At 39.1% G+C, this 13530-nt stretch overlaps 2 protein-coding genes across 2 annotated transcripts in view; one reads left to right on the top strand and one right to left on the bottom strand.

Annotated features, from left to right (window-relative positions):
• The window catches only part of LOC125844869 (immune-associated nucleotide-binding protein 9-like), a 947253-nt gene that overhangs the window by 424427 nt on the left and 509296 nt on the right, over window positions 1-13530 (bottom strand). The window lies entirely within an intron of this gene.
• Window positions 1057-2956, top strand: LOC125845881 (uncharacterized). Its single transcript, XM_049525374.1, has 3 exons — window positions 1057-1277; window positions 1957-2143; window positions 2225-2956. Exons 1-3 carry the CDS (start codon window positions 1057-1059, stop codon window positions 2954-2956), a joined length of 1140 nt encoding a protein of 379 aa, XP_049381331.1.

Below are 13530 nucleotides of genomic sequence, written 5' to 3'. Positions count from 1 at the left end.
TCATGAAAAACTTGAAATGCGCCTAATGGACATTGTCACAACATAACTATATGGCTCATTGGACCATAACATTTTTATGAAAATTCCTGAAGCATTCAAAGATTCAAGAGAAACTTGTTCAATAATGCTTCATAAATCTTTATATGGATTGAAACAGTTAGGGAGGATATGGTATAATCGTTTGAGTGAATATTTGCTAAAGAAAGGGTACAAAAATGACCTGATTTGTCCCTGCATTTTTATTAAATGGTTGGAATCTGAATTTATTATAATAACTGTGTATATTGATGACTTGAACATCATTGGAACTCGTAAAGAGTTGTTAGAAGCCGTGGAGTGTCTGAAAAGGGAATTTGAAATGAAAGATCTCTGCAAGACAAAATTTTGTCTTGGCCTACAGATTGAGAATTTTCCAAATGAAATACTTGCCCATCAATCAACATACACAGAAAAGATATTAAAGCATTTTTACATGGATAAATCACATTGATTAAGTACCCCAATGGTGGTTAGATCGCTTGACATCAATACAAATCCATTTCGACGTTAAGAGAAGGATGAAGAGCTTCTTGGTGATGAAACTCCATATCTTAGTGCAATCGGGGCACTAATGTACCTTGCTAACAATACTTGGCCAGATATCTATTTTGCAGTGAGTTTACTGGCAAAATTCAGTTCCTCCCCAATAAAAAGACATTGGAATGGTGTTAAACACATACTTAGATATCTTTGAGGGACCATAGACATGGGCTTATTCTATTCTGATTAATCCAAGTTAGAACTGATTAGTTACGCATATGCTGGATATTTATTTGATCCGCATAAAGCTCGGTCTCAAACAGGCTATTTGTTTACGTGTGGAGAAACAGTAATATCTTGGCGATCAATGAAGCAAACGTTGGTAGCCACTTCTTCAAATCATGCAGAGATAATAGCCATCCATGAAGCAAGTCGAGAGTGCGTCTGGTTGAGATCAATGACCCACCATATTCAGGATATGTGTTACTTTTCTTTGGAAAAGAATATACCAACCACAATGTATGAAGATAATGCTGCATGCATAGCTCAATTGAAAGGGGGATACATCAAAGGAGCCGGACAAAGCATATTTCACCAAAGTTGTTTTTCACACATGATCTTCAACAAAATGGTGAGATAGAAGTTCAACAAATCCGTTCAAGTGATAATCTTGTTGATTTATTCACTAAGGCATTGCCAACATCAACGTTTGAGAAGTTGAGATACAAGATTGAAATGTGTCGTCTCCGAGATATCAAGTAAAGATTTCATCAGAGGGAGTGAAATACGCGTTGTACTCTTTCCCTTAACTATGGTTTTGTCCCAACTTGAGTTTTCCTGGTAAGGTTTTTAACGAGGCAACATTCAAAGTGTAGTATAAGATATGTGTACTTTTTTTCCTTCACTAGGCTTTTTCACACTAGGTTTTTCCTAGTAAGATTTTAACGAGACACATTATCTATGAACATCCAAGGGGGAGTGTTATAAATCCATTGTATTATATATGTGGATTATCCAAACAAATTGGATTCATGTATAGGTGCTTCCAATGTGATAAGAACTTCTAAGATAACTATGTATCTACTAGATAGATAACTTCTGGGAGTGATATCTCAACACTATAAATAGAGATATCACTCACCATTTGCAAGACACACTTAAAAAAAATCTCTCTATTCCATATTATACTTCTTATCTTCTTTTTATTATATTATATTATATTATATTATTCTGAGCTTTCTTTATAATATAAATTCTATTAAACCCTCCAAAAGAAAATGATTGGATTAAATGCAGCAAAAACCAAAAGACAGAGATAGATATGTTTAACCCCAAAAGTAAATGGAGGATAAAATTGAGTTGTTTCTCATAGTTCAAAGGCAATATAACTCTCAAAATAAGCTTCTGATTAAAAGCTAAAAAAATTGAATCTAACAGTGAGAGTCCCACTGCAAAGGAAGGGAAGTTTGGAATTGGTAGAAATGGCGCTAAAAAGCATCTCTCTTCCATGGTTAATGGTATCAGATTTCACCTCTTTTGTTCTAAAGCCGATGAATTGGTGGTGCACTTCATGGTGAATTCACTTGGGTTCTCAACAAAAGAAGCCATTTCCACAAGCGCCAAGGTAACTCGTTCGACACTCCGAAACTATGAGCCTCTTTTGTTACTTGATCTCTTTCACAAAATTGGTTTGAACAAATCACAGATGAAAACACTGGTCTCTTCTTCTCCTAAATTGTTGTTTTGTGATATTGACACAACCCTTAAACCCAAAATTAAGGTTTTACAACCACTTAACTTATCTGGGTCTGACCTTGTTACATTAATTGAAAAAAGCGATTTCTTGAGAAGAGGTTTACATACTTCTATAAAACCTACTCTTGATTATCTGCGGGAGTTATTGGGTACTCATGATGCTGTAGCTATGGTTCTTAAGAAAGAGCCTAGGTTGATTTTGCAAAATATCTCTAAAGTATTACCGCCTAATATAGCACTGTTGCAAAATCTTGGCTTTTCACAAATTGATATTGCTAATTTTTTTCAACGCTATCCTAGATGTCTGCTTCGTAACCCTGTCTGTCTTCAGAGAGTAGTTCATCAAGCAGAAGAGATTTTTCACATTCCTCGAGGATCACGTATGTTTCTTCATGGCATTGCAGCACTTGTGCCGCTTCATGAATCTACATTAGAAAGAAAATTAGATATTTACCGGAGTTTTGGATGGTCTCATTCTGATATCTGCACAATGGTGAGAAAGCCTCCTTCCTGTTTGACTTCATCAGAGGCTAAGATAAGGATTACATTGAAGTTTTTCATGAACGAATTGGGGTATGAACCTAGTAATCTGGCTTCTCATAAGCCGCTTTTAAAGCACAGTTTGAAGAAGAGGATAATGCCAAGGAATGAAATATTTAAATTCTTAAAGAAAACCAGTTGATAAAACGCAAGCTAAGTCTTTACACTGTCGTGTCATCTTCTGAAGCAATGTTTCAAAAGAAATATGTACTTCCTTTCAGAAAAAAGATGCCTGAGTTGTATGATTTATACATCAAAGTTGCAAGATAAAGAGAAGTTTCTACAGTGGTCGCAAAGCAATGTTTGCTTAAGAGGTTTTTATTCGACTCTTGATAATGTACTTCTTTCATTTTGGTGCTCTATTTAAGCATGTTACTTCATTGTTGATGATACATTATTGAGATGAAAACTAGAGATTGAGGGTAGTCTTCAAATCAACTGATGCTTCTTGTTTAATGATTTTCAAATAAGACTTGATGTGTATGACATTGATCTTTTGAATTTTTATCTCAATCAGGACAGTGTTTGTGGGACAGTATTGCTCGTCTACCTAATCTTGGCTCAAGTTTGTGGGTCGAAAATCTTCATTATAATTTGAAAAACACTTTCTTTCACACTTGGTCTAGTGTAGGCATGATGCTCTACATGTGACATGTACTTAGTGTTAACAATTTGGAAAGGAGTTAATAGACCTTTGCTTGTTCTCAAGAAAAACAGTGTTATCTGAGAAACAGATACAAGTAAATTTAGGATGAATTTATTTTCATGAAAATAATTAGGATGAATTCTATGAATGTGTTGCTTCAGAAAAACCAATTTTAGTTGGTCATGTACATGGAATTCGGCATTGGTTGACTCTTTAGTAATGTGCTTTTCCTGGGAGAATGGGGTGGTTCATGGGTGAACCAGTAAGAACCTAAAGTATCATCTGAAGTACTTCACGGAATCAGCGTATATGTTTAAGTGTTCTGTCGTAACTGACCCTTCATCTATATGATATCCACTTTTATTCCTAATTAAAGACTACTTGGCATTTTTCATCTTTGTAGTCTAGGTCAGTCATGGTAGTGTAGCATGCTAGGTCCTCTGTGCCACAAACCCTGCACAGTGTCTCTATTTTTAATTTTTTTTTGGGGGTTAAACGGTAAGTATTTTATTGCTGTAGCCCAAAGGTTGTGCAATATGTACTGGTATTATGTAGTAAAAAGTTGGTAGCATTCTATCCTTGTAAGACTCTATGAGATCTTTCGATGATTCAACTTCATTTACAATTTCCTTTTTACATAAAAATGTAAAACATGTATACAGTAAACGGATTCTTTCTCTCTCCTCTCTCTCCTCTCTTTCTACTGTACCAACGTTCTTCTTCGTCTTTCTTCACCGACCAACGCCGGCGAAGCATCGACCAACGCCGGCCAGCGAGCAGCCGCGAAAACCTGCTGGAAACCGGGCGCCGCCGCCGATCCAGTCTTCTTCTCGCCAGCAAGCAGAGGCGACGCCGGCCAGAAGCATCGCGAGGTCCAGCTACGACCGGCGAGCTTCTTTCTCTGTCCCACGTTGGTCCAGCGAGGACGAAAACAACAAACAGGAGCGAGCGGCGAACAGCCAACTCCGGCGCAGGCAAGGCAGTCACAGGTGAGTCCGACCAGATCTGGCCGGAAAAAACCCAAAGACCACCGAAGTCCTCCATCTTCACCAACCAGGTTCTATCTATCCTTTTTTGCAGATTTTGTGATCGTGTTTTCTACATTGAAACCCTTCTTGTTAGGTATTTTAGCCTTGCTTGGTAGGTATTCACACCCTAAGTTCATTTAATTGAAGAGCATAGGAGTGGATTTTAGGGTTACCTGATTGAGCAGTGCGCAATTCATTCTAATTATTGGGTTTGTTCCAATTTATTTTGGCTGGTTCTGATTAGCATTTTAGCTCAGAACAGGGCTCCATCCTTTATATTTCAGATCAGTTCTTGCTTGTTTTTTGTAGTTCAGATCAGTGCTTCAGTGTATAGTATAGTTGTGCTATCTTGTCTTTTGGAGAATACGCTATACTTGATCTTATAGTTTAGTTGCTTTCTGGCCTGTTTAGAGTATACTCCTGTGGCAGAAATTTTTTTTCTGTTTGAAGTGTATTTCAGTGTAGATTTTACAGTAGATTCAGTAGCTTTCAAGTGGATTTGGTATCTGATGGTGGTTTTGAGTCATGTCTTCGGTTGAGGCCGAGGACGAGGGAGAATAGTGGTAAGGGGGTTACGGGTTCCCATAAATTGAGGGTAGGATCTTGGAACATAGGTTCGCTAACGGGGAAGTCCTTAGAGTTAGTGAAAATTCTCAAGAAGAGAAAGATAAATATAGCTTGTGTCCAAGAGACTAGATGGGTAGGTTCCAAGGCTCGGGATGTCTATGGGTTTAAGTTGTGGTACTCAGGAGGTTCTAGGGATAGAAATAGAGTGGGCATTCTAGTAGACGGAGATTTGAGGGAGCAAGTGGTGGAGGTTAGGAGGATCAATGATAGGTTGATGTTGATTAAGCTAGTCATTGGAGGTTGTACTTTGAGTGTTATTAGTGCTTATGCACCTCAAGTGGGCTTGGGCGAGGAGGCCAAAAAGCTCTTTTATGAGGATTTGGATGAGGCAGTTAGAGGTATACCGATCACCGAGAAAATTGTCATTGGTGGAGATTTTAATGGCCATATCGGGGCAACTTCTAATGGCTTTGATGATGTTCATGGAGGCTTTGGTTTTGGGGAGAGAAATGGGGGCGGTTCTTCGCTTCTGGATTTTGCTAAGGCTTTCGAGTTGGTGATTGCCAATTCATGCTTTCCGAAGAAGGAGAACCACTTGGTTACCTTTCGTAGCTCGGTAGCGAAGACTCAGATAGATTACCTACTCCTTAGGAAGGGTGATAGAGGCCTCGTTAAGGACTGCAAGGTTATCCCAAGTGAAAATTGTACTACCCAACACAAGCTTTTGGTGATGGATTTGGAAATTAAGAGGGATAGGAGGAAGAAGATTGTAGCTGATCGACCGAGGATTAAATGGGGTGGCTTGACCCCTGACCTTTCGCAGGAGATGGGTGAGAAGTTGAGTGGGATGGGGGCTTGGAGTGGTAGCGGGGATGCGGACACCATGTGGAATAAAGCAGCTAGTTGCATTAGGGAAGTTGCTTCAAAGGTGTTAGGGGTGTCAAGGGGTAAATTTGGAGGCCATAAAGGAGATTGGTGGTGGAATGGGGAAGTCCAAGGCAAAGTGGAAGCGAAGAAGGCTGCGTACACAAAGTTGGTGGAGTGCGTAGACGATGAAGAGAAGCGGACGCTTAAGAAAGTCTATAAGACGACAAAGACAGAAGCTAAGTTAGCAGTTACGAAGGCTAAGACGGCAGCTTTCGAACGCTTGTATGTCGAGCTGGGGGACAAAGGTGGGGATAAGAAATTGTACAGGCTCGCAAAAGCAAGAGAGAGGAAGGCTCGCGACTTGGATCAAGTGAAGTGTATCAAGGATGAGGAAGGCAAAGTATTGGTGGATGAGACCTCCATCAAGCAGAGATGGCGAAGATACTTTCATAAACTTTTAAATGAAGAAGGGGGCGGAGACATTGTGTTGGGTGAGTTGGCTCACTCGGAAAGACTTCGGGACTTTGGATACTGCAGGTGTTTTAGGACCGAGGAGGTTATACGTGCTATTAGTAGGATGAGCAGGGGAAGAGCGACTGGACCCGATGAGATTCCAGTGGAGTTTTGGAAGAGCACGGACAAGGCAGGTATAGAGTGGTTGACTGGGCTGTTTAATGTTATTTTTAAGACAGCAAAGATGCCTGATGAATGGAGGTGGAGTACGATGGTTCCGTTATATAAAAACAAGGGCGATATCCAGAACTGTAACAACTACAGGGGTATCAAATTGCTAAGCCATACTATGAAGATTTGGGAGAGAGTGGTGGAGATGAGGGTGAGAAGAGGGGTGTCCATTTCTGAGAATCAGTTTGGATTCATGCCGGGACGGTCGATGACCGAAGCCATTCATCTTATGCAAAGACTGGTAGAAAAATATAGAGAGAGGAAGAGAGACCTACATATGGTGTTCATTGACCTTGAAAAGGCCTATGACAAAGTACCGAGGAGTGTCCTCTGGAGGTGCTTGGAAGCTAAAGGTGTCCCGATGATATATATTAGGGCGATAAAGGACATGTACGGTGGAGCCAAGACTCGGGTTAGAACGGTTGGAGGTGACTCGGAACTTTTCCCAGTTGAGATGGGGTTGCACCAAGGATCAGTCCTTAGCCCTTTTCTATTTGCTTTGGTGATGGATGAGTTGACGCGGTCTATTCAGGAGAAGGTCCCGTGGTGTATGTTATTTGCGGACGACATAGTACTGATTGATGAGACGCGGGACAGAGTTAATGCGAGGTTGGAGGTGTGGAGACAAACGCTTGAGTCCAAAGGGTTCAAGTTGAGTAGGACCAAAACAGAATATTTGGGGTGCAAATTCAGTGATGCGTTGGAGGAGGCAGATGTGGAAGTGAGACTTGCCACACAGATCATCCCTAAGAAAGAAAGTTTTAAGTATCTCGGGTCTGTAATCCAAGGAAGTGGCGACATCGACGATGATGTCACACACCGCATTGGGGTTGCTTGGATGAAATGGAGGAATGCCTCTGGAGTCTTGTGTGATAAGAAAATTCCACCTAGACTTAAAGGTAAGTTCTACAGAGTGGTAGTTAGACCGGCCTTGTTGTACGGAGCGGAGTGTTGGCCAGTCAAGAACTCACATGTTCAGAAAATGCAGGTTGCGGAGATGAGGATGTTGAGATGGATGTGTGGGCACAATAGGAGTGATAAGATTAGGAATGAAGTTATCCGGGAGAAGGTGGGAGTGGCATCTGTGGTGGACAAGCTGAGGGAAGCGAGACTGAGATGGTTTGGACATGTGAAGAGACGGTGCGAAGACGCCCCAGTGAGGAGGTGTGAGGGGCTGGTCGTAGAGGGTACGCGGAGGGGTAGAGGTAGGCCTAAGAAGTATTGGGGAGAGGTGATTAGACAGGACTTGGCTCAGCTTCACATTACCGAAGACATGACTCTAGATAGGAAGGAGTGGAGGTCGCGTATTAAGGTTGAAGGTTAGTAGGGCTAGCGTGCTGTCCTTTCTCGCGAGGGTATGGGTTGCTAGTGTGTGTAGTGGTCGTAGCCTTTCACTTGCAGTTCTTGTCTGTGGTACCTATAGCCTTATGTTGTTTACGGCGTTTCACTTCTCTCATTGTCCTATTGAGGCTACCGTCTCCTCTGTTGATTATTTACTATCTTTCTTGTTGGATGGTATGTTTTATGCACTGTTTTCCTCGCCTTTAACTTGGTTTTGGTGTACTTGAGCTGAGGGTCTTTNTTCTATCCTTGTAAGACTCTATGAGATCTTTCGATGATTCAACTTCATTTACAATTTCCTTTTTATATAAAAATGTAAAACATGTATACAGTAAACCATAAACTTGCAGGATTGAGATTCCACCATTTGTTTATTCTCCTCTGCTTACATCTCCCCCTCCCCCCTCCCAATTTCAATCGTTTGAGCAGTTCATTGGTGCTCCTAGGAGATGATTTACTGTGTCTAGTATTCCTCCACATAAGGAACATCTGGAAACCCCTTTTCTACAATTATCATGTGTCAAGCATGATTCTTTGGCTAGTAGTCAAGAGAAACATGCAATTTTTGACGGTATATCCACCTTTTAGCTCTGTTTCCAGGTAACGAGATTGCTTGTTTGATCATAGGTAAGAGGGGCATAGCAGAACAGAACTATAAAGTGAGCTTTACTTTTCTTCATAGATAACTTAATAATGCTCTTGTACTTTCAAAATTCTGCACTCCTGCCTATTTCCTAGTCATTCAATATGCTTCAAAAGTTGAAGTTCCAGCCATGTCTTTTGTAGGAGCTCAAAGTACTCTCTGATTTATTGTACATTATTGAGTATGTCAGGGAACTGTTCTTTCAAGGGACCATTCCTAATCAATTGTCAGTCCAAAAGGACACCCTCGTACCGTTATCCACTTTAATATGAATATGTGATATAAAAGAGGACCATAGATCTTCGGTATTCTTCCATATTCCCACCCCATATGAAAAAAGATGATAGATTTGAACACCGAAGCTTTCTTGACATTATTAATTCTGATAATTTTTCTGAATAGTGCTTGTTCTTCTGAATTGTATCTCAATAGCCATTTCATCAGAAGGCTGTTCTTATGCTGCCTCAGAATCTTGATCGCCAATCCTTTTTTCCAGCCTATAGTAATAGAGCTCCATATGACTGAGTGAAAATATCTATCCTTGTTGCTTTGCCAGAGAAAGTTTCTTCTTAGTATCTTTTCTCTACACTAGCTGGTAAAGGAATACTGACAATCATATAAGTTGGCAAGATTTAAGTGCAGTATTAATCAAGACCAACCTTCCACCCAGCACGAGATGTTCAATTTTCCATCTTGCAAATCTTTTTTCACATCTTTCTATCACCCCATGCCAATTTTCATACGGCTTGTTCTTTTTACGTGAAGTAGCTACCAACTTGAAATTCTTGTATGGTAGCAAGTGTTGAAGCATTGGACATTTGATTCACAGAGAACATATATTCTGTCCCTTCAATTTACTTTTAGGCCAGCCAATTCCTCAAATACAGTTAAATCAACCTTGCATACCTTATTTGCTCCACACTAGCATAAAAAAACTAGTGTATCATCATGTAAAAAGTATGTAATTCATAGTATTAAAGCCAATGCTTGCCACTTTAAATCCCCTTATCCATCCACTATGACAAATCCTTCCATAATCAGTACAACCAGAAAAACAGATAGAGGGTTATCTAGCCCAAGGCCTATTGTGAAGGAAAGAAGCCCACAAGAAAGCGATTTATCAAAATTTAATATCTGACCGTGCTGGTACAGAAGAACATCCATTTAAGGCATTTCCTACTGAATCACATATCATTTAAAACATTGATTAGGAAATCCCAATTCACATGATCATATGTTTTGATATCCAACTTGCAAATTATTCCAGGTGTCTTGCTCTTTTACTCTGATATCCATGCACTCATTTTTGGGAGCTAGGAAGGATGTAGTCTCAATGGACGAGGTAGACCTAAATTTAAACGAAGGACCTACAATTTCTTAGGATCAGCGGTCATGTATGTTCATCGCCATTTGAAAAGTTCTGGAGTTTAATTCTCCATACAGGCTTCAAGACTTGGTTATAAAAAAATGCGTACTTAGCAAAAGATAAAACACAAGGGATGAAAAAGATCTATACAGATGAATACCTTTTAGTTAAAAAAAATATGTTTTAGATGTTCACACTTTTATTATATGTCCAATGCTTTCTAGAGATTTATGCATTTGGAAAATATAGAGAACTAATTCTTTTCAATTGCATTTGCATAATATTGGCATGAGATGAGCCTGAATGGAATAATATGGTCAGTAAGGATTCATATAGCGGACTCCTACTTGTTTGGGATTGGGGCATCATTGTTATCCATGCACTCATTAGCTATTAGGGCCAGCATCCATGATCAGCCTCCTTGTGATGAATGTTGTCTGGTGTTTGTCAATTAACTTGTGCATCACCCTTTTGATATTCTCACTCGACCAACTTTGCTTAAAAATATTCAGTTTCCTTATTAGAGTAAAATCAGGCCTGCCTGCCACCATAAAGGACTATCACCATTCTTTTATCTTCTTTTCAAAACTTTCAACATGTAATCACCAGTTTTCAAATTTGAAGTATAACCTATAATTACCCCTTGCCCACATTAGAGTAGTATGAATTATGTCCGAGGCAATCAAGCAATTCTGGAAAGTGCGGACTACTTGATGTATCTAATTAAACTCTTCATCCCATTGTGTTGTGGAAAGGAATCAGTCTAATCTTGAGGAACTATGATGATTGTTGTCCTTCATCCAACCTAAGTATATGCTCTCCCTGTTGTTTTTTTTTTGGCTTAAGAACGGGAGGATTATATTTAATTAATATGAAGCTTTATCCATACAAAAGTGGAACTAGTCTATGAGATATAGTTCCATTCGCATCTCTTTCGAGAGCATTTGTTACAGAGAAGGAGATACTACAAAAACATAAGCTGGTTGCAGTTCATATGTGGATCCTTCATTGTCCTTCCATATTTAGCTAATAAGTCTGCTACTGTATTAGCCTCCCTCGGGATGAGCTTCAGAGATGATCCTTCCAGCTGTAGGAGTAGTGACCTGCAATCCGTGTAGATATGTCAGTACATGAGGCTATTACTATTCAAGGTGTTAAGTAATACCTGAGAATCAGATTTCACCGGCAAATGTTTAATATTATTTTTTGCTATATTCAGTCCATGTAGCAAGGCCAGTACTTCTGCTTGAAGGGCATTTCGTGCTTTGATTTTGCAAGCAAAACCCATGATCCCTGTGCCTAGTTGATCTCTAATGACTCCTCCAATTCCACCATTTGTGGTTTGTAGTTCAAAGGAACCATCAATACTTAGTTTAAATTTTCCTTCAGGTGGCCTGTGCCAAGATACAGGAACCATGTGTGTAGGGAGTGTTTTGGGAGTTGTTTGTGCGATGTTGTAGTATTCAATGGCTTGGAAAGAAATATTATATACTGTGTTAGGAGCTCTACTAATATTTATTTTTAAAAAAGTTTGCTATTTCTGTTTTTCCTAATATTCTAAAGAATTATTGGAGTTAGAATAGTGGTGGACACCAAATGGTGATTGTTTATATTAACAAAGGATGTTGAAGTGCACAATTGTTGAATGCTAGCATGGATATCCTGGGAGTTAATAGAGATATTATATTTCTCCCATATATATTTAGCATCTGGACGGTCAATAAATCTATGGTTAATATTTTCTTCTATGTTAGGGCATGAGGGACAATTTTTTGAACTTGTAATATTTCTATTGTATAAAGCAATTGACATTGGCAGTTTATGTGGGAGGAGAGGCCGTAGGAAGAATTTTATCTTGTTAATAGTATTTGCCTTTCAGATCCAAATGCTTTTGGAATTTTCATTTATAGTAGGTTCGTAGATGGTTTGGAGATACACGGTGTAGGCACTTCTAGTGTTAAAATGTCCGTCGTTACTTTTGTTCCAAACAAATGTGTCCTTTTTATGGGGAAGAATTTGGATGTAGGTGTTTTCTATGGAATTTTTAACTTCGCTAGGGATGACAAAGGATAGGCATGAAAAGTTCCAATTGTTATCTTTGAGGAGCTCATTTATCAAAATATTGGATTCATTTCTATTGATCGGGCCTTGGAGTACTTGTCAAAGCGAGTATGTGGCATCTATCCAATTGTCTTCCTAGATTTGGGTTTTATTTCCATTCCCAATGTTCCAAGAGATGCCTTTGTGAAAAGCGGAAAGGATCTTACAAAACTTCTCCAAATGTAGGAATCATAAGGGTAACATTATTCTCTCTCTGTTAATTGTGGATAAATTAACTCCAAATCTTCTATGCATTCTGATAATTCATAACTCATACATGACCCTCTCATTCTATTCATGTTAGATCCTCTGATACAAGTCTGGTCATATCAAATTCTCCGCATGCTACCCACGATCCACACATAGATCTCTGGTTGTTCATTGCTTTCATTTTCCACCTAAGTTCATGTCTCTTAATTATAACTATTAGAATCATATACACCAGTTAGATTTGCACAGTGACAGTGTGGATACCAGTAGTTATAGTTTTCTCTTTCCACAATCGGTTATAGTGAATGCTGCCTCTTAATTAACATGAAACACTTTATTTGAATTACATCATTGGGATGATAGCTGGACATTCAGTATATTTGCTAAAATCATCTTTGTTTCTCCAAGCAAGGATATTACTCCTAGGTCATCTTTTGGTTGCTGTCAGACTTTAGAAATCATTTAGAACTGAAAATGGAAGACATGAAAATCTTGGACATTTTGCCTCCTTTCCTAAACTATTGATTGTATGAATGCATATCTCAATCATGACTCTATGTTCCTTTTTTGGCTAAAAACTCAAATCTGCTTTCTGTCATATGATAGTACTGCTGCTAATTGACTTGGGGCTTCTCTTCTGCAATGTTGTAGGCAGAAAGGTGGATGAAGGCTTGTGTTTATCTTGGGAGAGTATCTTCTCTCAGCTCGGACGTGTGTGAGCATTGAGAAGCTTCCTTAATCATTATTTGAATGCAGTGATTGTGTCGTGTTACTCAGAAGCTCATAAAGACCACTTTCTAATGCATACTTTGTTGTTGAATTATAGCAGTACTGGAAGATAAATCAGTCTAAAAGAAAAGGAAAACAGTCAATTTTATTAGATTTTCTTTTAAAAAGAAGCTCTCAGTATTGCTTAAAGTAACTGTTGTAAGAAGCTTATGTTAGTTTTGGGCCAAATTGCACCAGTGTTTGGAAGGAAGAGTGGGTGAAGAAGTCCTTAGCCAAAAACTTTCTCAAGACAGTTTTGTTTGTTTGATATGCAAACACTATCAAACAAACGCCATTAAAACTTGAAAATTGTTTTGCCAAAAACTTTTCCGCCTGATTTTGCAAGCACAAGGGGAAAGTTTTAGCATAATAACTTTCCTTGAAATCCCATTTATAAGGAGTCTCAACCGTCAATGCCGGTTTCTAGTGTAGCTACCCTTGGGGAATGAGTGGATTGTTCGAGATACTAAGATAGAACTTGAATGTTTCTTCAATG

The sequence above is a fragment of the Solanum stenotomum genome, chromosome 11 (genome assembly GCF_019186545.1).
Source record: "Solanum stenotomum isolate F172 chromosome 11, ASM1918654v1, whole genome shotgun sequence".
NCBI classification, from domain to species: Eukaryota; Viridiplantae; Streptophyta; class Magnoliopsida; order Solanales; family Solanaceae; genus Solanum; species Solanum stenotomum.
This window is presented reverse-complemented; position numbering and strand designations above follow the sequence as displayed.

Bases quoted from the DNA above. Each gene is read 5' to 3' on its own strand.
- LOC125845881 (XM_049525374.1), top strand. From the start codon at position 1,057: ATGCATAGCTCAATTGAAAGGGGGATACATCAAAGGAGCCGGACAAAG. The intron at 1,278-1,956 runs GTAAAGATTTCA...TGAATCTAACAG, and splicing joins TGTCGTCTCCGAGATATCAA to TGAGAGTCCCACTGCAAAGG. The intron at 2,144-2,224 runs GTAACTCGTTCG...AACAAATCACAG, and splicing joins CCATTTCCACAAGCGCCAAG to ATGAAAACACTGGTCTCTTC.